This window comes from Staurois parvus, unplaced genomic scaffold, assembly GCF_062004578.1.
Source record: "Staurois parvus isolate SC_StPar_1 unplaced genomic scaffold, SC_StPar_1.0 ptg000635l, whole genome shotgun sequence".
NCBI lineage: Eukaryota > Metazoa > Chordata > Amphibia > Anura > Ranidae > Staurois > Staurois parvus.
Window position 1 is genome coordinate 4,665,280 of NW_028318431.1, and position 24,375 is coordinate 4,689,654.

The 24,375-nt window shown below is 41.2% G+C and overlaps 1 protein-coding gene across 2 annotated transcripts in view; it reads right to left on the reverse strand.

Moving 5' to 3' along the window:
• The window catches only part of P2RX5 (purinergic receptor P2X 5), a 103,459-nt gene that overhangs the window by 25,606 nt on the left and 53,478 nt on the right, over nucleotides 1–24,375 (reverse strand). For both annotated transcript variants that reach the window (XM_089693677.1, XM_089693676.1), the window contains exons 2-4: nucleotides 15,638–15,788; nucleotides 15,487–15,558; nucleotides 12,022–12,097 (exon numbers count right to left, since the gene is read on the reverse strand). In XM_089693677.1, coding sequence (XP_089549803.1) covers nucleotides 12,022–12,097; nucleotides 15,487–15,558; nucleotides 15,638–15,788 — 299 coding nt within the window. The remainder of the gene's footprint in view (nucleotides 1–12,021; nucleotides 12,098–15,486; nucleotides 15,559–15,637; nucleotides 15,789–24,375) is intronic.

The window sequence follows — 24,375 nt, forward strand, 5'->3', positions numbered from 1 at the left end:
TCTGCTGCTAAACGCTGAAGCTTGAAAATCACTTCTAGGATAAAATAGTGTGCATGGACACATAGGATACCACTATTAGCTTCTAGAAACAGAAAAAAAGATGCTCATATTAGTTTCTAGGAGCTTAAAAAAATGCACCCAAATGAAATTTACGTCCTTTTTTCCCACGAATTGAGCTTTCTTTCGGTGGTATTTGATCACCTGTCTGTTTTTTATTTTTTGCGCAATAAGAAAAAAAAAAGACCGACAATATTGAGAAAAAAACTATATTTTTGACTTTTTGGTATTAAACATGTCCAGTAAAAATGTTTTTAAATCAAATTTTATCATAAATTTAGGCCAAAATGTATCCTGCTACATGTCTTTGCTAAAAAAAAAAAAAATTCCCAATATGTGTAAATTAATTGGTTTTCGTGAAAGTTATAGCGTTTACAAATGGTGGTATAGACACTGGAATTTTTTTTTTCTTTACTAGTAATGGCGACGATCAGCGACTTATAGCGGGACTGCGGCAGACATTCTGACACTGGGAGAAACTGACTTGGTGTCACTGACATCCCCAGTGACACCAATACAGTGATTAGTGATAAAAAAAGGACTGACACTGTACTAATAGCACTGGGCAGGAAGGGATTAACATGAGGGGTGATCAAAGGGTTAACTGTGTGCAGGAAGTGTTTTACTGCGGGGCTGTGTCTGTGTGCTTCACTGTAATCACACTGCTCTGGATGGCTGTGCTGTGCACAGCCATCCAGAGCAGTGTGCCTGAGCTGACAGGGAAGAGGACTGTTAGTAAACAAAACAGTTACCCTCCCCATCGGAGATACTTGGTAATCACTGTAAACATGTGGAACCAATGTAGCGCTACTCGCTTAAATTAAGATAAACATGTGAACCAAAATACCTAGTGGATAAATATCAAATAAAAATAAGTGTCCACTAAAGTGAAATCATGCACATAAAACATATATGTGATTAAATCTAAATTACTAAAGTGAACATAATTATATCAACTAAAAAGTAATACGTGCTTATTGCAAATGAATATATATATATATATATATATATATATATACACACATATACATATACACATACATCAACAATGTGCATTAACATATATATATACCCCATAAAGTGAAACAGTCCAAACGTGCATATATGTGAACTCAATACGTGCACCTGCACAAAACAACATATATTTCCGTGTATATAAAGTCCAAATAAAGATGATCACACTCAGGTGAACACAAAACACTCGTGCTGGTATTTGTATATAAAAGTGAGTTGATAGTTGAGCAGAAGATCATCCCTTAGGAAAAAGTCGGAAGTGACGAAACGCGTCAGTGTCGTGACGTCGGACGCTGAGCCGGAAGGAGCAGCGCGGCGATTTTTGAATTACTCACAACAGTGAACGGACTAGAGCGAGGATGAACGGTATATTCTAAGATGTAAGTTTACTGAATAAAAGTGTGAATTACTTTTTACTCCACTGAGTCTGCTCCTATTTCCCTGCGAGGAACGGGGACCCTGGTACCTATGACCTATGGCTGTATGAAAAAAGGGATCCCATTGTGTACTCCTGAGAGGAAGACGCACCTCCTAGGAAGTTTATTTTGTGGCATAAAGGAATCCTAAATGCTTTGACTTACAGCAAGAGGGTAATTGCATTTTATCCCCTAAGCAGAATGTGGCACTGTTTTTGGCACTACTGTCACGGATTACTGTGTCACGGATCACACTGTGTGGTTTACTGATATTTTCACGGTTGCAGTGCTGTCTCACTGGACCACTAGTGATATGGTGGATTCACTTTAATTTAATTTACATATATGTTCTTTATCACTAGTGTGACTGCATGTTATCACTTATAGTAATTTTGTATCAAGGATAATGCACTATATTTATTGTATTCTGTTTTTTTGAGGGTCCTGTGGATTGAGCGGGAAGAGCTGGACACATTTGGAATATTGTTGTTTTTGTTTTATTTTATTTTTGGATTTTGAGTTTGGACTGTGGACTGTGGTGTGGACAATTTGAGAGTGGTGTGGGACTGTGGGAGAGGGTATTTATGGATTATTGAAAAGGTTTATGTTATTTGATTCAGCCGGTGTTCGGATGATCTTCTGCTCAACTATCAACTCACGTCTATATACAAATACCAGCACGAGTGTTTTGTGTTCACCTCAGTGTGATCATCTTTATTTGGACTTTATATACACAGAAATATATGTTGTTTGTGTGCAGGTGCACGTATTGAGTTCACATATATGCACGTTTGGACTGTTTCACTTTATGGGGTATATATATATATGTGTTAATGCACATTGTTGATGTGTGTGTGTGTATATATATATATATATATATATATATATATTCATTTACAATAAGCACATATTAATTTTTAGTTGATATGATTATGTTCACTTTAGTAATTTAGATTTAATCGCATATATGTTTTATGTGCATGATTTCACTTTAGTGGACACTTATTTTTATTTGATATTTATCCACTAGGTATTTTGGTTCACATGTTTATCTTAATTTAAGCGAGTAGCGCTACATTGGTTCCACATGTTTATGCTGAAGATCATTGGTATATGACTTAATGTGAGCAGCTTCTCTGGATTATTTAATTAATTAATTTTTCTTTGGAAGGTATCCTGAGCGCAGTAGGTTCACACCATTACTTGGTAATCACTGAGCACCGGCAGGTAATCACCGGCCAGGACCAGGTGATTGACAGCCACGACCACGAATGGCTGGCACAGGGAGAGTTCGCATGTGCCCCCTACCCGGAAATGCTAAATCACGTATATATGCGTGATTTTGCGCAACCCTGCCACCCTGTAACAGGGCAGCGGGAAAGCGGTTAATGAAAATATTATTAATAATGTGCGTTCAAATTTTATTTTTTATGCTTTTGAATCGCACAGAGTGGAAGGTTAAGGAGTGTGTCACACACATAATTCATAGGTCAGGAGTGTGCAATGCAAAGAGTGCAGGTCAGAGTGCCACTGTATAGTATACAACCAGAAATTATTTCCTCTACTCTGTCCAAAAACCCCCTTCTTCTCCTACTCACCATATGCAGCAGCAGTTCACAGACTTCACAAGAAGTGACAGTTCAGAGTGAGGGAAAGACCTTCCTTCAGTTGTCCCATGAGACTGGGGCAAAGAAGGAGCCTCCCCTTGGCTCTGAGTCGCAATACCCCCAGAGTGTCCACACCCACAGCAGACAGCACCCTCCACATCTCCCGAAATGTGCCCCTGCACATACCAAATGTTTCAACAACTGAAGCAGAAGAGCTGGTTGCCAACAGAGGAAGAGGAACTTCATTTTTAAAACACAAAATTACAATATTCTCTTGGCTGCAAAACCTCTGCCATCACAGACAGGCGCTATGCCATCTCCAGCTCTATGCTTCATTAGACATTTACAGATAAATATAGTCAAAGCAGAATTCATTATTCTTCTTTTTCATTTACTTTTCCATAGCATTCTGCCAACAAAGGACAGCTCAAGAATGCTACTTTGCCAACTTTGTTGTCCTTGAGCCTTCATTGTACTTTTGCTTTGGATTTAGACACTTTTATCCTCAGAGTTCTTGTAATGTCCATTCCATGGTCACCCAATAGCTGTCATCGACCACAAGAACCTCCTTTTAACCAAAGCAATATTGCTGTTTCCATCCTGTCTACTATCATATATGAAAGACATCTTGAGCTTCCTTCTAGATTGTAAGCTCCAAGGAGCAGGGCCCTCAAATCTCTCCTGTATTGAACTGTATTGTTACTGTATTGTCTCCTGTTATATTGTAAAGCGCTGAGCAAACTGTTGGCGCTATATAAATCCTGTATAATAATAAGAAGAAGAACCCACCAATCCAAATATGACATCCTTTCTTTACAAACCCTTAATCATTCTTGAACTGCTTTCCTTATCTCAGTTCCAGCTAATGTCTCTCACTTAGTTCCATGGCTTCTCCAAGGCTTCATGTTATTTACAGAACCGCTGTTTTCATGTTGTCAAACCTTTATGGTTTTGAACCCCTCATATTCCCGTTTAGTAATGTAAGCCATTTAAGAAAAGCTTTCCTCCATTACTAACTAACCATGTTCATTACGGTGTGGGCGGGGCTTAAGATGCCCTAGTGGAGACACAGTGGAACTGCACTTGGTAATGCCTAATCTCAGGTAGGGAGATATGGACATATGACATCAACATTAGGGCAGATCTCCCAAACTTAGAAGCAAGCCACACTTGCTCAGTTAACTCTCTGTAACCCATGGCCAAACTTATTATACTGCTAACACTAAGCACTCTGGACTACTTGATGGAGAACACCACTCCCCAGGTGTGCATCATTTAGGTACCGCAGAGCCTGTACCGGCTTCCACACAGCATTTCCTGTCACCTCACTTACAGTGACTTGTCCGACTGTTGCTACAGGATACAGGAGACACCCTTTTTCTGTTAGTACCTGTTTGCGCTCTCCCGAGGTACCTCATATCTCTCTCTTTCCTGTGACTCTCAGCTCAGTGCCTGGGTAGTCTGTGCTGCAAGGCCAGTCTTAGTATGTGGGGAGCCTGTATCTAGTGATGGGGTCAAGCATAACATCTCTTCACTACCAGGTAACCATCACCTTTGCCAGTCATCCGTTCCCTGGTTGGTTGGCTACTTTTCGCAAATGATACAAATATAGTTGTCCCTAGCAACGGAGATATAACCTACACTAGACAGCCTCCTAAATTCTGGACTTTCTGAACTGTGTCTCTTTAACTCTCTAGTCCCTTAATGCAAGCCCTGTTTTTTTTATACGCTTTCTATGACCCCTTTAGAGAGACTCAGACTAAGCAAATTAAAGGAACAAACAATGTTTACAATAGAAGTTAAAGATAACACAGGAACAGTTCTCAAGCAGCATCTCCCCACACATTCCTGTCCAGAGTTCTCTAAGTGCCCCATAAAGTGACTGTACCTTAGGCAGATGGCAAGTTCTTTAACCTCCCTAGCAGTCTGATTATGTCAGTACTTCTGTGCTCAAAGCAGTACATTATTTTCAATGGAAATACAGTCAGGTCCATAAATATTGGGATATCGACACAATTCTAACATTTTTGGCTCTATATACCACCACAATGGATTTGAAATGAAACAACTTTAATTTGAGGGTATTTACATCCAAATCAGGTGAACAGTGTAGGAATTACAACAGTTTGCATATGTGCCTCCCACTTGTTAAGGGACCAAAAGTAATGGGACAGAATAATAATCATAAATCAAACTTTCACTTTTTAAAACTTGGTTGCAAATCCTTTGCAGTCAATTACAGCCTGAAGTCTGGAACGTATAGACATCACCAGGCGCTGGGTTTCATCCCTGCTGATGCTCTGCCAGACCTCTACTGCAACTGTCTTCAGTTCCTGCTTGTTCTTTAGTTTTGTCTTCAGCAAGTGAAATGCATGCTCAATCGGATTCAGGTCAGGTGATTGACTTGGCCATTGCATAACATTTCACTTCTTTCCCTTAAAAAACTCTTTGGTTGCTTTTGCAGTATGCTTTGGGTCAACTCCAATGAGTTCTGAAGCATTTGGCTGAATATGAGCAGATAATATTGCCCGAAACACTTCAGAATTCATCCTGCTGCTTTTGTCAGCAGTCACATCATCAATAAATACAAGAGAACCAGTTCCACTGGCAGCCATACATGCCCACGCCATGACACTACCACCACCATGCTTCACTGATGAGGTGGTATGCTTAGGATCATGAGCAGTTCCTTTCCTTCTCCATACTCTTCTCTTCCCATCACTCTGGTACAAGTTGATCTTGGTCTCATCTGTCCATAGGATGTTGTTCCAGAACTGTGAAGGCTTTTTTAGATGTCGTTTGGCAAACTCTAATCTGGCCTTCCTGTTTTTGAGGCTCACCAATGGTTTACATCTTGTGATGAACCCTCTGTATTCACTCTGGTGAAGTCTTCTCTTGATTGTTGACTTTGACACACATACACCTACCTCCTGGAGAGTGTTCTTGATCTGGCCAACTGTTGTGAAGGGTGTTTTCTTCACCAGGGAAAGAATTCTTTGGTCATCCACCACAGTTGTTTTCCGTGGTTTTCCGGGTCTTTTGGTGTTGCTGAGCTCACCGGTGCGTTCCTTCTTTTTAAGAATGTTCCAAACAGTTGTTTTGGCCACGCCTAATGTTTTTGCTATCTCTCTGATGGGTTTGTTTTGTTTTTTCAGCCTAATGATGGCTTGCTTCACTGATAGTGACAGCTCTTTGGGTCTCATCTTGAGAGTTGACAGCAACAGATTCCAAATGCAAATAGCACACTTGAAATGAACTCTGGACATTTTATCTGCTCATTGTAATTGGGATAATGAGGAAATAACACACACCTGGCCATGGAACAGCTGAGAAGCCAATTGTCCCATTACTTTTGGTCCCTTAACAAGTGGGAGGCACATATGCAAACTGTTGTAATTCCTACACCGTTCACCTGATTTGGATGTAAATACCCTCAAATTAAAGCTGACAGTCTGCAGTTAAAGTACATCTTGTTTGTTTAATTTCAAATCCATTGTGGTGGTGTATAGAGCCAAAAATGTTAGAATTGTGTCGATGTCCCAATATTTATGGGCCTGACTGTATGTTGTTTTTTTATTGTAGGCCTATAATTCTTAAGAATAACTCACTGAAATCTGTTCAAACAAGAGTCTAGTAAACATCCCGGGTAATGATGAAATTTGAAACCCGAAATCATAAATTATAATATAATGAACAATCAAAAAATATAATAATAATAAATTTAATTCAATAATGTAATCAAACCAAAAACACTAAAATTTGAAATACAGCGCCAACTTCGCACATCGCTGAGCAAAGTCGCAAAATCGTTTTCAGTCTCTGATGACGAATTTCCCCACAAATCATTATCACTCAATTCTGCAAGTAGTTCTAATTTACTATCGCTGTTCTCTAGCTGGTCTACAACCGCTTTTGACCTAAAGGGATGCTTTTTGGATGCCATGAACGTTTGTCAGTTTTCAGGCAGAAAGGATGGTAAAAATGCAGACAGGGCACAGGACAAAGCAGTAGGGACAAAATGTATGTGAAATGGTTTGATACAGTAATGTAATATTATCAGATTTTAGTGTATTATGTGTTTGTAAAATTTTGACATTTTTTAATTTCCCGCCTGTTCCATCCCCCGTACGTCCCAACGCTCGCAGAGAACGTAACCCGGAAGACAGATGCCGGCATTGGCCGGAGGACATGGCCGGGGACGCTGCAGGGTGGACATCACAGGAACGCAGGACAAGGTAAGTGAAACAGGGATCACAGAGCAATGCTGCAGTGTAATCCTGAGTGTAGCTCGGGGTTACCACTTCTGGTACTGAAAGTTAACCCCGAGCTACATTCGGGAATACCACCAGGGAGGTTAAAGCAATCCTTTCAAGGCAAGAGTCCATTTAAGGTTCCCAACCCCATAGGGAACCCCACCTGGGCCTCTAGATGGGGGGCACGGTCTATCAGAGTAACAGTCTACATCTTGATAGTGGTTCCAGCAGAAGACTTGCAGGGAGCAGTAACCTTGCTAAAAAGTGCAGTGAAAGCATTAACCCTTCCTGCTCAGTTACCGCCAACTCAGCAGGTCAACCAAGGACAAATACATTATAATATTTTAGTTGAACAAACAACACAGTTCACCCAAATAACTTTAGCGTGGATTCACACTATTGCGGTGCAGGAACTCACATGTGATTTGAACAAGAATCGCACCACATTCCTGTTCAAATCATATGCGATTCTTTACAATGCATTTTGAGCCCATTCATTTTGTATGGGCTCAATTTGTTCCACACCCACTTTAACAAGGTGCAGGAATCTTTTCTTTTTGCCGCACCAGAATTGGATCACATGGGTGTTCACATTTATGGGATCCAATTCTTGCAATCGCACTGCATTTTGCAATCTGTTTTGGGGTGTCATTAATTTAACATCACATGAACGGAGTGTGATTTCAATGCTGTGTGGAAAATGCTCAGAATTCACTGCATTTCCCATACCGCATATATGTGAATCAGGTTTCAGAGGACAGCAGAGAAACTAATCCTTTGGAAGCACCCCTTTACAATTGTGGAAATATTGCAACTCAGTTCCATGCTGTCTGTATCTAGAGGTGGCCATCTTGGTAGAGACAGTGCTTCCTTGTGTCAGAGCTCCCCCCCAAAGATGGTGATCTGATGATTTGTGGGGGAATAATCAAGAAACAGCAGCAGAGATTCAAAAAGCACAGATCCTCTAAGTAAGTGAGGCAGAAGCATAGAGATCCTTGCACTGCAAGTTCTCAGGTACAGTTTTCTCTTCAACAAGGATAACAGTGAACAGCATAGTAGTGCCATCACTAAATGTCTATAGCAGTCAGGATCAGCAGTGCTTTCGATTATCTCAAACTCCAGTTATACTGTACAGCTATGAGACACCTAGGCACAGAAAGTTCACTCCTATTGTTCAGAAAGAATGCAAACCAAAATGTTCAGGGTACTGCTTAGATACAATAAACCCTATATCATACTGTATATCCGTATAACATAGCAAATCTTCTATTTTTAAGTTTAGGGCCACTTTAAAAATTCTAGCTCTTTTTCAAGTAAAAAGTATTTTTCTGGCTTACTTAATCAAATATACCAAATACAGCCATGGCCATATTTGGTCATTGATGTCACCACTATCCCCGCCCCTTTTCGTATATAGCTAATGACAGTTCAGGGGGCTGTCATTCAGCAAGCAGCAAGGTCAGGATTAGTCATGTGCACTGGGTCCATTTTTTTTTTGGTGAGACAGCGAGTGACGAGCATCATGATTTATGATGTATTTACGATGTAAGAGATTTTTTTTTGGGGGGGGGGGTTATTTTTTTAATATATGCCTTGTCAATCATTTGGGTGTCTTTATATCTAGGTTACTTTTTTGGGAATAAGTAGGGGGACTATGTACCCCTTACTCATTCATGTAGGGGAGGAATTTGGTATCTGGGCACCCTATCTTTAAAGGGAGCTACCAGATTTCTATAAGCCCCAACCGGCAGTCCCCCACAAACAATGGGCCAATATCGTGGGGAAGAGCCCCTTGTCTTTTTCAACATGGGGTCAAGGTGCTTTGTCAGGGGACAAATGCTTTGTTGAGGACATGTGGCCTGATATGGATCAAGAAGGGACCACATGCTTGCCCCACCCCCCCACCACCACCTTACCTGTCCAGCCAGGCTGCATTCTCAGGTTAAGGGTTTGATATGGATTTTTAGGGGGGACCATGCACATTTTTGTGCATGGGGATCACCTTCAAATTCATACCAGACTCAAAGGGTGGAATATATGCACATCTGATGGGGAATCTATGTATTTTCTGTCACCCATACTGTAGGATGTGCTCCAGCAAAGGTTACATTTACAAAGAAAAAATTATAAAGTTTAAATTGCTGACAAATGACATTTCATTGCCAGCTCCTTTTTTGTTTTAAAAAATAGTACACAGACCCCTCCAAAGGCCCCCCAAACACATAGCAGAACCTTAAGACTCTGCAGGGCTTGTGTGCTTAAAAAAAAAAACAGCAGATAAATGTCATTTGCTAGTAATTTAAAATACTTTTTTACTTTGTAAATGTCAGTGCTGCTGCAGCACTTTCTATACTTCACAGAAAACATAAATGCACCCCTTCACAGGCAGGGTTGAGGCACCCCCAGGCATTAAAAAAAAATCACTGCTCCCGGCAGTATGGAATTTTAACCACTTAAAGACCAGCCTTTTCTGGCACTTTTTGTTTACATGTAACAATCAGTTTTTGATGCTAGAATATTTCTTAGAACCACCAAACATTATATATTTTTAAAGCAGAGGCCTTAGAGAGTAAACTGGTGGTTTTGCAATTTTTTATGTTACATGGTATTTGTGTAGTGGTTTTTCAAATGCAACTTTTTGGGCAAAAATACACTTTTTTGAATTTTATTTTGAACATAAACCAATTTTTTGGGGAAAATATAAAAGCTGATATTATGCTAAGGAAATAGATACCTGGTGACTTGAGGGAATGGTTGATATTTTTCCTATTGTCTCCGGATTATAATGAGACCTTGGTATGTGCATATGTGACCCTGGTACTTTTTGTCTTGAATGACTCATGCACCTTTACTTTTCTGTAATCATCAAGTGCACTGTATTGACTGTTTATTTATTGGTTGTTGTTCATGGTCAACCACATATCTGTATTGCATTTCTATACTTAATTATTTATTTATTTCAGGTACTTATATAGCGCTGTCAATTTACACAGCGCTTTACATATATATATTGTACATTCACATCAGTCCCTAACCCTCAAGGGGTGTACAATCTAAAGTCCCTAACTTACATTCATACATACACATATTAGGGCAATTTAGACAGGATCCAATTAACCTACCAGCATGTCTTTGGCGTGTGGGAGGAAACCGGAGTACCCGGAGAAAACCCACGCAGGCACAGGGAGAACATGCAAACTCCAGGCAGGTGGTGCCGTGGCTGGGATTCGAACCAACGACCCTAGTACTGCCAGGCAGAAGTGCTAACCATTTAGCCACTGTGCTGCCCAATTAATAATCCTTTTCTGTTAAAAAAAATAGATACCAAACATGTCACGCTTTAAAATTGCGCATGCCCATGCAACAGTGAGAAATGAAGTACATTTTACTATCCATAGGTGACATTTTAAAAGATTTTACAGGTTACCACTTTAGATTTACAGAGGAGGTCTGGTGCTAGAATTACTGCCCATGTACCGATACTTGTGGTGATACCTCACATGTGTGGGATGATCACTGTTTTCATGAGAGTAGGACCGATGCGTGCGTTCGCCTTTGCATGCAAGTACAGGGGGATGGGGGCAATTTTATTTCTTTTTTTAATTTTTCTTTCTTTTTTTTTTTTTTCTACACTGTTGCTTTAAAAATGTTCTTTTTATCACTTTTATTGTTGTCATGAAGACTGTAAACATGCCTTGTGACAGCAATAGGCCTGTGACATGTACTCTTTATGGAGTGATCAGGAGTCAATAAGACCCCAAGTCCCTCCTCTGCTTTTAAAAGCATTCAATCACATCAAGATCGGTGTGATTGAATGCTTTTATTTTAAAAAATGCCTCTGCATATTTTTGAGTAAATCGAAAATGGTCAGCTCATTCTTTCCGGGTCACTATTTAAAGCTAGTCCGGTCTTTGTTCGGCTTCATGACCAGTGCCGGCTGGTCGATCAGGACTCCTGGTGCGATGGAAGATCCCGTAAAGCCACGTAAGGCCTGGGAAGGGGTGCCCTCCAGATTCTTGTAATAGCAACTGATTACAAGTGATTGCTATTACAAGAAAGCCAACCGTCGACCAGCTGGAAGCACCATTCTAGTACAACCACTTGAAGTCCAGTGACATATCAGGTACGTGAATGGTAGGTAAGTGAGTAATAATCTTTTTTGCATTAGTAAATGTTCGCGATGGCAGTGTCCACCCCATTTTTGCTATTTTTGACAACCCTGTGACAACCCCAAATGACTATCACTGCTTTCAGTGGGGTTTGTGTTCCAGCATCTGAACGTCTCTGAAGTTCGCTGAATCCTGCTTGATCTTAACTCAATTATACCCATCCCTACTTTTTATGACCTGTTAATTAATTCTTAGTTGCACTAATCTGTCTTTTTTTATCTGCATGGTATTCAGCTTTGGAGTGTTCATAAGCTACATTACAGAGAAACATTTTTTTGTCCTCTTGTATGTATTGCATTTCAAAAAATGTCACTGTTATATTATTTTTTAAATTGCTCAACCTCTATTTGTACTTCAGTTTGTCACATTCTCTGCTTTACTGCTTCATTAATGAATGCAATCTCCTCTCCAAATTTATGTTTTCTACACTTTCAGTAATGCAATTTGTACAGTGAACAAAAGTCAGAGTATTAGCAAGCTTTGTTAAAATGTGATCACATTATACCATTGCCGGCAATGACTGGTTCACCCTCCGGGCAGTCACTGTCCTTTGAACACACTGCATCAGGGATTCCAGCATTCTGCACAAAAACAAGAGTGGAAAGTAATTTATATATTGCTAGCTCTTGATAGTGACAAAACTTAAACAAGAACTGTCTGCGTTACCCAGAGCTACTAATCAGATTCATTTGTGACAATAGGCATCATTATCGTTAGCCATACATGCATAGATTCCTTTCATTAAAGTGTTACTAAACCCCAACAGTAAAATCAGGCTGTATATGCAGTAAAGCATGCTTGTTATATTCACTGTGGGACCTAAGGGGTTAATCCCGTGCATTGTGTAAAAAACACTGTTGGATCCCAACTTCTCTGATCCTCCCCTTCTTCCAGTGTCCCCATCTTATCTGTTGATAAGACATATCAAGTGGAGTCACTCTGCCCATGCTCAGTTTGGTGTTTTGCTAGAGAGGTTTTCTTTTTTTTTGGGAGAGTGCATGTGATCAGCCCAGGGCCAATCAGCACTGTCCAGACATAGGTCAGGGGTCCTGCATCCTCCTAGAGCAAAATGAAAACTCCTACAAGCTTTAACATGTGCTCGGCTGGACACTGATAGAAGTCACAAGACTGCTCTAACTGCTAATGAAAAAAGGTGTTTAGCAGTTTATATTTACTAAAATAATTGCATTTCCATGTTGTGTGTACTGTGGGAGACAACATATAGTGAATGCAGGGTCCTGGGTTTAGTAACACTTGAAATCTTCTGACTGAATGAGAGAAATCTAATAGATTCCTCCATCCATGCTAAACAGTGAGGATGGAGGAATCTCAATGCCAGCTATTGTATTCAATGCCTGTGGCTACCTAAATACCCAAACAGTTGACGGTGTTATACCCGGCTCCTTCATTTTACAATCAAAGTTTGGCAAGATGTGTGGTGCTGATAGGGCTACCCAGGAATTGAATTTTGGTTGATTCAACAAGAATCACCCCATGACCCCCCCTCCCCCCCCCCCACACACACATACACTGCTACAATACCAGTAAGTACCTGCCATTTTGCACCATTTATAATAAACCTCTCTAACACTGGTGGCCAGCATCCTATATTGCCATCTATTTCTACCTCGTATAAATTGGTGACCTTTGGCTCTGTGGTGGTTTGTGCATTCTCCTGTCTTCACCCTTTTTACATTCATAGTCAGTGAAGGACCTTAGTGTCACTTTACATTTGTGGTGAGTGATAAGATGACCACGTACATTGCTAACAAATGGAAAAGTGTCCTCTTACATTGGTTGCCACTAAAGTAGCCCCTTATATTGATAATCAGTAAAGTGCTCCCCTTCATTGGTAGTCACTAAAGTACCTCCATACATTAATGGTTAGCGTAGTGCCCCCTTACAATAGTAGTCATTGTAGTTTTCTCTTATGTTGTTGGTCAATGAAACATCCCCGTACACTAATGGCCAGTGATCAGGATCTGGATGTACATTGCTGTCGTAGTTTATGAGACGGTATAGCAAGAACAGGGAAAACTGCAGCTGCTAGGCAGAAACATCCATCTGCCCACAAAGTAGTCTGAGGCTCTATTCAAAGTTACATGACAAGTCAGAGGCCATTCTTTTCAATGGTACCAGTTCAAATTGGTGCAACTTAAAGTCGCAGCAACTTTTAAAATATGCCTGCACTTTTTTGATGCAATTTTTGATTCAACTTTTGATCCAGAGAGTGTAAAGTCAGATCAAAGGTGCTCCAAAGTCACACTGAAAATTATGCAACTTTGGAGTTGGGTAAGTGTGAGTGGACCCTGGTACTGTAGAGGTGTGGTAACCAGCCAGTATCATTTCTCTTATGGGTGCAGATGAATCAAGTATAGGTAGGTGGCTGGAGACATACAGTAGAGTGCAAGGGTTGTAAGGTTGCTAATTCATGCTATCTTCTGTGTTAAAGCACTAAAATAAAACCAAATGATATTCTACACATCAAGACTTAGATAATTATGTTCTTATTAGTTACATTGTTCACGTGATGAGACTCCAGAGTCCACCCTAAGCTCATAAAAGCACACAAGGTAGTAACTATTCTTAAGCTTGACAACATATCCATATAGTCCTGCTTTCTTTGTAAATCTAGTCTAGGTCTTTGCTTGGCCTATAAATGTAGCTCAGCTCATGTCTTCAGTTGGACAAGGGCCAAAATTCAACTCCATTCTATACATTTAGCATTATTTTCTTTGCTTCTGTCCTACCTTTTTCAGGCAGCACTGCAAGGCTCTTCTTCTGAATATGAAAATTAAAAACATAGCCTCTCTATAAGAAGCAATACAAATATAAGCAGTGCAGCTAATCTATCAAACTTCCAACTTCTGCAGTGATCTAGATGGATGTGTCTATTAAATAAAAAGGTGACAAGTGTAGCTAGACTACATTATGAGATGAAATCTTGGGACAAATATGCCTCATATAAAATTACCTGGATCCCAGCCAACTCAATTCAGAAATTGCAGAATTCAGGCAGTTTTGTATTTATTTTGGCCTGACAGTTTCAGGTTGTTTGGGTTTGTAGTCTAGCATTGTACACTTTTACAGTAAAATAGACAATATATCCAAGAATTCTACATCTTATTGGCTTGTGATCTTGCCTTGACTATGGCTGATCGTTTTTCTATTTTCAGGCAAACTTTAGACGTGAATTGGTCGTTTATCTTCACAAATGTTCTATTGAAAACTATTGTATAAATGCATATGGTCATTTGTTCTAAACATGTGTATTTGTACATTGAGCAAATATCCAAGCACATATCTTAGGAGATCAAAAGTAATTGTATGGGAAAGTTAATTCTGGATAATTGATCTTCCAACAAAACCAGTGAGTCTTCAGAGAGACCATAGGTATAAATCATTTCCTGATCTAAGAAATAGTCATTATATGTGAGCAGGCTTACTCAACTCTTTTTCCAAAGGGCCTTGAGAGATTCTGTTCCCTTAAAACAAATAACAGCGTGAGCTTAAAAAACAAACAAACCAAAATAAAACCATTATGCTCCAAAAGCTCACGGTTGGATATTCACCTTCCAGGTTAGATCCAGGCAGAGCTCCCAAGCCAATCTCCACTCACAGTCCACCAAACAATATGGCTCAAGTTCTGCACACCAGGTTCAGTCTTTATTCCAGGTGGAAATGCCCAATGATCACCCCACATGGGATCTACACTTTCTACCCAACAAGCGCTTAATCGTGGACATATTTAAGACTAAGCTCTTTTGTGGGTGAAACCCGTCAGAGAGTGAGGATCCTAGATTGGGTAGTCTTCAGACTTTTCAATGTGGAATAAAAAGTTTTTTTCTTGAAAAACATTTTAAAATTCCTGAGAATTGAATTACTTTCACACTAGAAGGACATAGGTACTCTCAGGTTGTTCAGTGGCTTACTTTTGTTTATTCTTTAACTGTGTTTCTGCCTTCCTTACCTCGCTGCATTTACCTTGCCTCTGATTCGGGGTCACAATCAGGTTTGTCACCACAAAAAAAATATTTTCACCCTAAAGGAAGAATAAAAAAATAAAAATCACATGTTTCATGTAGAGACATTTTATACATGAAGTGAAAAGATCTACTGACCTGTGGGGGTATGACATAATCCACCACATCCCAGAGTCTTGGCCCCAATTCTGTAGTGTTGGTGAAGGCAACTCCCTTTAACTTGGTAATGACAGAGCTCTGTATTGATGTGTCGGTGTCTTGATACCCTTTTTTAATCACAAAAACCCACCTGTTCAAGCAATATGGGACATCAGATAAGCATGTCACTTAATTTTTATGTTCTAAATAAAGACACCTGTTTTAAACAGATGCCCACAAACAATTTCTTGAACATGACCTTAAAGAATATATTACCCCAACATGTACTTGTGTTGAAAAGTATCCTGTTCTCTTTGTAGTTCTTCCTTTGTGTGAAATACCTGGTGTTCCTGCCAGTGCCCCTGCTTTCCTATTTCAAACTGACCATGCTAGGCATGAGAGCACATCCATCCCAGAATGGTCAGTTTTCTGATTGTGCTTGGAGAAAAGCCTGCCTGTTCTCCAATGATCAGACACGTGCTGACATGCCTCCCCTGAACAGCCATTAAATGAGAAGATCAGTGTACTGCTGTTTTTCCACTTCCGCCTCTCTAAGCCCCTTTTGCAGCTGAGTATATGAGAACAGAGATTATGCGATAGGTGTTCTATCGGGTTGAGGTCATTTAAAAAAAAAAATAAATTATATGCATATATATATATATATATATATATATATATATATATATTTATTTATTACAGGTACTTCTATAGCGCCATCAATTTACGCAGCGCTTTACATATATCTTGTACATTCACATCAGTCCCTAACCCTCCTGTGTGTGTATATATATATATATATATATATATATAAATATAATTTTTTTGTTTTTTTTACACATATACACACACACACAAATGCTTTGCCTTTCATTTCTATTTTGAACTGAATGGGTTGGTTTGCAAGGTAAGGGTTCACATATACTGTATATACAGTTATACAATATATACACTATATTGCCAAAAGTATTAGGACGTCTGCCTTTACACGCACATGAATTTTAATGGCATCCCAGTCTTAGTCCGTAGGGTTCAATAATGAGTTGGCCCGCCCTTTGCAGCTATAACAGCTTCAACTCTTCTGGGAAGGCTGTCCACAAGGTTTGGAGTGTGTCTATGGGAATGTTTGACCATTCTTCCATAAGCACATTTGTGAAGTCAGGCACTGATGTCAGACGAGAAGGCCTGGCTCGCAGTCTACACTCTAATTCATACCAAAGGTGTTCTATTGGGTTGAGGTCAGGATTCTGTGCAGGTCAGTCAAGTTCCTCCACCCCAAACTCGCTCATCCATGTCTTTATGGACCTTGCTTTGTGCACTGGTACGCAGTCATGTTGGAACAGGAAGGGGCCAACCCAAAACTGTCCCCACAAAGTTGGGAGCATGAAATTGTCCAAAATGTCTTAGTATTCTGATGCCTTAAGAGTTCCCTTCACTAAAACTAAGTGGGCCAAGCCTAACCCCTGAAAAACAACCCCACACCATAATCACCCCTCCACCAAACTTTACACTTGGCACAATACAGTCAGGCAAGTACCTTTCTCCTGGCAACCACCAAAACAGTGGCGTCCTGAGCAGGGGCGGACTGACAACTCATGGGGCCCCCGGGCAATAGGGGATCATGGGGCCCCTGTGTCCTTGTCCAAACTCAAAAAAGCCTATGAAAAAGGTACCAGGGGCATCTCATAAGGCCCCCTACTGACCCCGGGCCCTCGGGCATTGCCCGAGTTTCCAAATGGTCAGTCCGCCCCTGGTCCTGAGGCAAGTGCGGTCCACGCGGGGTGACACTGACCGCACGGGGTGACACCGGACCCGCTCCACGAAAAGGTACGTTGTAAAGCAAGCCGACGATCCCCGCAGGATGGATCTGATCCATCCAGCGGGGATCGTCGGCTTTCTTTACAACTTACCTTTTCTTGGAGCAGGTCGGGTGTCACCCCGTATAGGTTGCATGCTGACTATCCTGCGGGGATCGTCTGCATGCATCCTATACGGGGTGACACCGGACCCGCTCCACAAAAATGGTAAATTGTAAAGCAAGCCGACGATCCCCGCAGGATGGATTGGATCTGCGGATTGAGTATAATGGATCGGAGTCCGATCCATTCTGCTCAATCTGCAGATCCGATCCATTCTGCGGGGATCGTCAGAGGGGGTGTCACCAAGTGTTACCACACCGGGTGACACCAACCCTAGGGATGCCTCTGCACCAAACCCAGACACATCCATCAGATTGCCAGAAAGAGAAGCGTGATTCGTCACTCCAGAGAAAAAGTCTCCACTGCTCTAGAGTCCAGTGGTGGCGTGCTTTACACCACGGCATCTGACGCTTTGCATTGCACTTAGTGATGTAAGGCTTGGATGCAGCTGATCGGTCATGAAAACCCATTCTATGAAGCTCTCTACACACTGTTGTGCTAAACTGAAGGCCACACAATGTTTGGAGGTCTTTAGCTATTGACTCTGCAGACAGTTGGCGACTCCTGCACACTGTGCACTTCAGCATGTACTGACCCCTCTCTCTCTCATTTTACATTGCCTACCACTTCGTGTCTGAGTTTCTGTTGTTCCCAGTTGCTTCCACTTTGTTATAATACCACTAACAGTTGACTGGAATATTTAGTAGCAAGGAAATTTCATGGATGGACTTATTGCACAGGTGGCAACCTATCACAGTACCACGCTTGAATTCACTGAGCTCCTGAGAGCGACCCATTCTTTCACAAATGTTTGTAGCAGCAGTCTGCATGCCTAGGGGCTTGATTTTATACACCTGTGGCCATGGAGGTGATTGGAACTCCTGAATCCATTGATTAGGAGGGGTGTCCCAATACTTTTGGCAATATAGTGTGTGTGTATGTATATATATATATATTTGTGTGTGAACAACAGTGGGTTTCAGATTTTTACGCCATACAAATTGATGGCTAGTGCTCATGTTTGTATGTATCTGCTCATACATTTGATGCAGACAGTGTGGGCGTCCAGTGATGGTGTTTCTGGCCATGCACAAAATAGCCACAGAGCCCATTTGTGTCCAGAGGCAGCATTTAACTGAATATAAATGCAACAAACTATCCACCCATGGTAATGTAGCTTTATTTATTTATTTCAGGTACTTATATAGCGTCATCAATTTACGCAGCGCTTTACATACATATACTGTACATTCACATCAGTCCCTGACCTTCAAGGGGCATACAATCTACGGTCCCTAACTCACATTCATACATACACATACTAGAGTCAATTTAGACAGGATCCAATTAACCTACCAGAATGTCTTTAGAGTGTGGGAGGAAACCAGAGTACCCGGAGGAAACTCACGCAGGCACAGGGAGAACATACAAACTCCAGGCATGGTGGTGCTGTGGTTGGGATTCAAATCAGCAGCCCTAGTACTGCCAGGCAGAAATGCTAACTATTAAGCCACTGTGCTTCCCCGTTAAATATACTATTGGAAGTATTTTGTTATATCTGATCAATAAGTGCAAAAATACCTGCTGATCATGTCAGAAATGAAAATCTGTCCTCTGCATACTAGTTGCGTTATCTCAAGATGAATAATTATCCCTCCTTGATCTTTTCTTGGCCTTAAAATAATTAGTGGCTATATTGTGGAAAATAGGAAAGGGGGAAGGCTTGTGTAGGGTAGAGATGTACTGTATGTGTTTTTGTTTATATTTCATCCTGACATACAGAAATTTAAAACAAGCCATCCTGATATTACTAGCTGTGTGTACTGTGAGGGAACTAAATCTCAAAGATTCTCAAAGATTACAACAAAGACAAAGCTTATAAACAATAGCACTGGGTTTACATTAGAGGTCTGGTAGGCCGCCAAGATTCTGGTGAAACTGAAAGTATTCTGAAGCTTTGTACTCTGAAGAGCGATTCAGGCTCGGATCGTACTTCAGAGAGCATTTAAGAGGAAGTAAGTAAGCATTATATTGCCACCTCACTGCTTGCTTTAACTCCTTGATCACTGCACTAGTGCGCCACAACCATGTGCATTTCTTATTGCCACTCTAGCAGGTCTGAAGAAGGAGCCTAGTGAGCATCCTCCGAAATGTATTACTGCCCCCTTCACCTCCTACATCCAACTCTGCTTTCCAAACCTCATTTTGATACACAAACACATCCTAGGTTTTACTTCCTGATCCTATAAACAGAGTTTTCTGCTGGACAGCTGGATGTTCCACCTGGATCTTATTACACCACATGATGAGTCTTTTTAACTATTTATCTTGTAAGTGCAATTTATCTATTGTTCACTAATAAAGGGGGTAGCATTTGAGAAGCAGTAAAAGCACGGCTCAACTACAGAGTTCCCCCCCCCCAAACCACGGGTGTGGACAAGCCCATGAGGGAAAGAGCTAAAACTTCAGTGTTTCAGATGTGAACTTTAAACACTGAACTCTCCTCAATGCCTATAGCTACATAGGTGAATATGGACATGTTTTAAAGTGTTCTTGCTGTTTAACTGTGTAGTTACTGATTGGGTCCCCCTACAGTTCTGCACAGCCTGGCATTACACATTTCACAAAAGCTTGCATCCTGAAATCAGTCCTTAAGCTTTTGGTTTAGTTGTTTTTTGAGGGTATTTGAACTGGGATAGGGTTAGGGGTATACAGGATGCCCAAGGGAACTGACAAACTGAGGACAACTTCCTGGAACTACAAGCCTTCTCTGCAGCATGGTCTTTATTGGAGAGCTAGCCAGCATCTCCTTAGTGTACCACCTCAGACCGTAGATGAACTTTTCCTCTTCGCCTAGCAATCTGGAGGTATTCCCGAGTAGGGGATCTGGTTCCTGTTCCTTTAAAGAGGTGAACAGTCACTAGTAGGGAGCTAATCTGGTTTCCCACCAGAGTGCTCCTTCCCCTATCTGCCCAGGGGTTGTAGGTGTGCTCATTCAGATCCTCTCCTGTACCACTTGTGTGTTGGCTTCTGCTACCAGGCCCATCAGCTGAGCTGCTCCTTCCCTGCCATACAGGTGGTCCTCTTTCAGGGAGCCAGTGAGCTTTGACCTTTCCTCCTTTCCAGCTCCAGGTCTGCAGATAGGCTCCATCCCACTGGGCCTCCTTGCAGCCTCCTTCCTTCAGCCTCTCCTCAGATCCACCCACTGCTTCTAACTCTTTCTCCAAAAGCCCCAGAGCAGGGGGATTCTGGAGGGGCTGGCCTGCAGAGCCTCTCAACCCTGACCACAATTTAACCCCTCTCTGGCTATTACACCTGGGCTGCTGCTCAGTCCCTGTTTAACCAATGGAGTCTAGCTCCCCCTAGCTAAACTAGGAGGGTGCTACAACTGCTTGTTCAGAAAATATTTAAATACTTTGGTGTATGTGTATATATATATATATATATATATATATATATATATATATATATATATATATATATACACACTTTATATATAACTATATCATTATGCCATCTAAGGACACTTACAAATGGGACTGCAATTAATCCTTTTTCCCCCTCAAGCCCAGTACTGGAGCTGCTACATCACTGCCTGTTAGCAGAGTGGAAAAAGCTCTTGTACATCTGAGGATGCCAAGATCTGTAGTCCTATAGCTAGTACATGCTGTGCTCCTGAGTGCCGATTAGACTAGTACTACCAGAGAGAGCTGGATACAGAGGGAAGCTGGGAAAGCTTATATATTCTACAGCAAGGGACTGCCTAGCTCTCTTGTTCAGGGATTCAGAGCTGAGAATAGGGGAACTGTCATTCTTCTTCAGAGACAGATTGCTGGCTACTACTGCAGGACTCTGCATACCAGTTCATCACAGAGGTAATGCCGATTGCCACACCAGGATCACATCAGCTTTGACTTCATCATGACTGTCACTATCCAGTCTTCAGCCAGTCATCTCTGCTTGCTGTGCTGACGGGCTGTCAGGCAGCACATCTCTGTGAACAACCAAGAGCCTGTGCAAGAACCGTATTCCTAGGAGACTGTGCTATCCATGGGATTGGTGAGCAGGTGGATGCCCAACCTTTTTCTGACAACACTCTAGAGACACTGCATGCAGACACCTTTACCTCAGTACCAAGAGATCTTTGCTTTGAGCATTTACCACAGTCTGTTATCTTCATTTAATTGCCCTTACTCCCTACTGTACATGGGCCCCACCATTGCTAGTTAGACAATGGCTACTATCACATCAGGAACTTTAAACATGTAAGTTGCTATTTGGGTATTTCTATTCTATTAGTGTTTTGATTTAGTGCGTTAACTGGGGATGTACCTTCTAACCCTTCATTTTGTGGCCTACTCTGTTGAACGAGCCTAATATAGAGGTGTTTCTAAAGAGTCAGGTCTCTTGCATTATTATTTCATACTGTTGAAATACCGGTATGTCTGAACCCAGAGTGTCAGAGGTGTTGGGAGGCTTGCAAGGTCAGGGCAACCACTGGGGACAAGCATTACCAAGCGGCCCCTGTGCGGGTAGTGCTACATATAAAATATACCCCATACTGTATGAAAATCCAAGGCAAGAGTCAGGAGCTTTGTGAAAGAACAAGTAGAGCCTCATTTATCAATTTTCTTTAAAAGTACAGTCAAACAAGATTCCACATCCAACCTCACTAAGGAGGCAATGTCCACCTATTGATTGACTTTTTTCTCTTATGACTGCCTATACTTATTCTCTGAATGGCCCTGAAAATACAGCTGTAGACAACAAGCACAGCTCATCACCCTGAGAGCACCATCCTCACATTGAAGCACGGTAGTGGTAAACCTCATGGTATATGGATGCATTATATTTGCAGAAACTAGTGATGATTGAGGTAAAATAGATGGTGCTAAAACCAGTAATCATTTTTAGAGAATCTAAATCTTAAAAACCAAGAAACAAAGGGCATGATTTACTAAAACTGGAGCGTGCAAAATCTGGAGCAGCTGTGCATAGAAAACAATCAGCTTCTAACTTCAGCTTCTTCAATTAAAGTGATATTAAAGGCAATTAAAAAATAACAAATGTGGTATACTTGCCTGCCTTGTGCAGTGGGTTTGCAGCCCCGATCCTCCTCTTCTCAGGTCCACTGCGGCACTCCTGGCTCCTCCCTTCTGCCGAGTGCCCCCAGAGCAAGCAGCTTGTTATGGGGGCACCCAAGCAGGCTTGCCCCCAAGCTGCTGCTTGGCATGTTCATTCACACACAGAGGCACAAATCGGCCTTGACCCCTCTCTCTCCTCATTGGCTGGGATTGACAGCAGTGGGAACCAATGTCTCCCACTGCTGTCTCAGCCAGCGAGGAGCTGTGCATAGAAAAAAATCAGCTTCTAACTTTAGCTTGTTCAATTAAAATGATATTAAAGACAATTTAAAAAAATAACAAATATGTTATACTTGCCTACTCTGTGCAGTGGTTTTGCACACAACAGACCCAATCCTCCTCTTTTCGGGTCCCCCGCTGAAACACCTGGCCCCTCCCTCCTTCTGACTGCCCCAAGAGCAAGCAGCTTGCTATGAGGGCAGCCAAGCAGGCTTGCTCCCAAGCTGCTGCTTTGAATGCCCATTCACACACAGATCCACAGATCAGCCCCACCCCGCCCCCTCTCTCTTCTCATTGGCTGGGATTGACAGCAGTGGGAGCCAGTGAACCAATGAGGAGGGAGAGTCCCCAGAGAGCTGAGGCTCTTGTGCATATCGCTGGATGAAGATGGGGCTTAGGTAAGTATTGGGGGTGGGAGCTGGGGGGCTCCTGCACACAGAAGGTTTTTAACCTTCATGCATTGAGTGCATGAAGGTTAAAAAACCTTCAGCCTTTTCAATGACTTTAAGCTTTGACAAAACACCTGGAAACTGATTAGCTTCTATGCAGAGCTGCACCAGATTTGCACTCTCCAGTTTTAGTAAATCACCCGCTAAATGTCTTAGAATGCCCATGTGAAATCCCATACCTCAATCCAACTGAGAATCTGTAGCAAAATCACCAAAGGTTTCCATGCAAGGTAAAGCAATTTTGCTAGGGATATAGGGAAAATGACAGGACCCAAATGTACAAAGTTAGTGCAGACTCAAACCAAAAGACCCAAACCTGTAATTACAGTGAAAGGTAATAAGTACAAAGTACTTGATTCAGCAGAGTTAATATATTTGGAACCAAAAGAGTTTTAATAAGATATTTTGTTGCTTTAAAAAATATTTTGCACCTTCAAAATGTAAATTATGTCAATTGGATAGTAAGATTCCAATTAAATACATTTAACTCCAGGATATAAAAAAATGAAATGCTAAAGGCCCAATAGAGAGTGAATACTTGTGCAAATCATTGTATACCTAGAATCTGTACAATGACAGAAAGTGCAAACTGGAATTAGAATAGATAGTTACTGATAACAAAGAGAATAAGAACTATCTATGCCAAGATAGTAATAAGCTCAGTATAATCATTTCTTTTACACCACAAAAAATATGAATATGTCTTTATATATGACTTGGTTACAGCCCAAGAGATGTCACAATAAAATATGGTCCTGGCATTGGAAGGAAATAAATTAGGAATCTGCTGTCTTAGCAGCTTTAGCTTTTACTTATTGCAGTAGGTTTTGGACTCATTTTGTAATGAGTTAGAATCCAATAGTGACAAATACTGTATAGGGAACAGTAAAATCGGTGTATCATCACCATTAATTGGTTTATCTCTATTTAACCAATCAATACCTTGAAACAACACTAAAGAATGAAGTTTAAAGAATGTCTACAGAATTTAGCTTTTTAACTATTTCCTG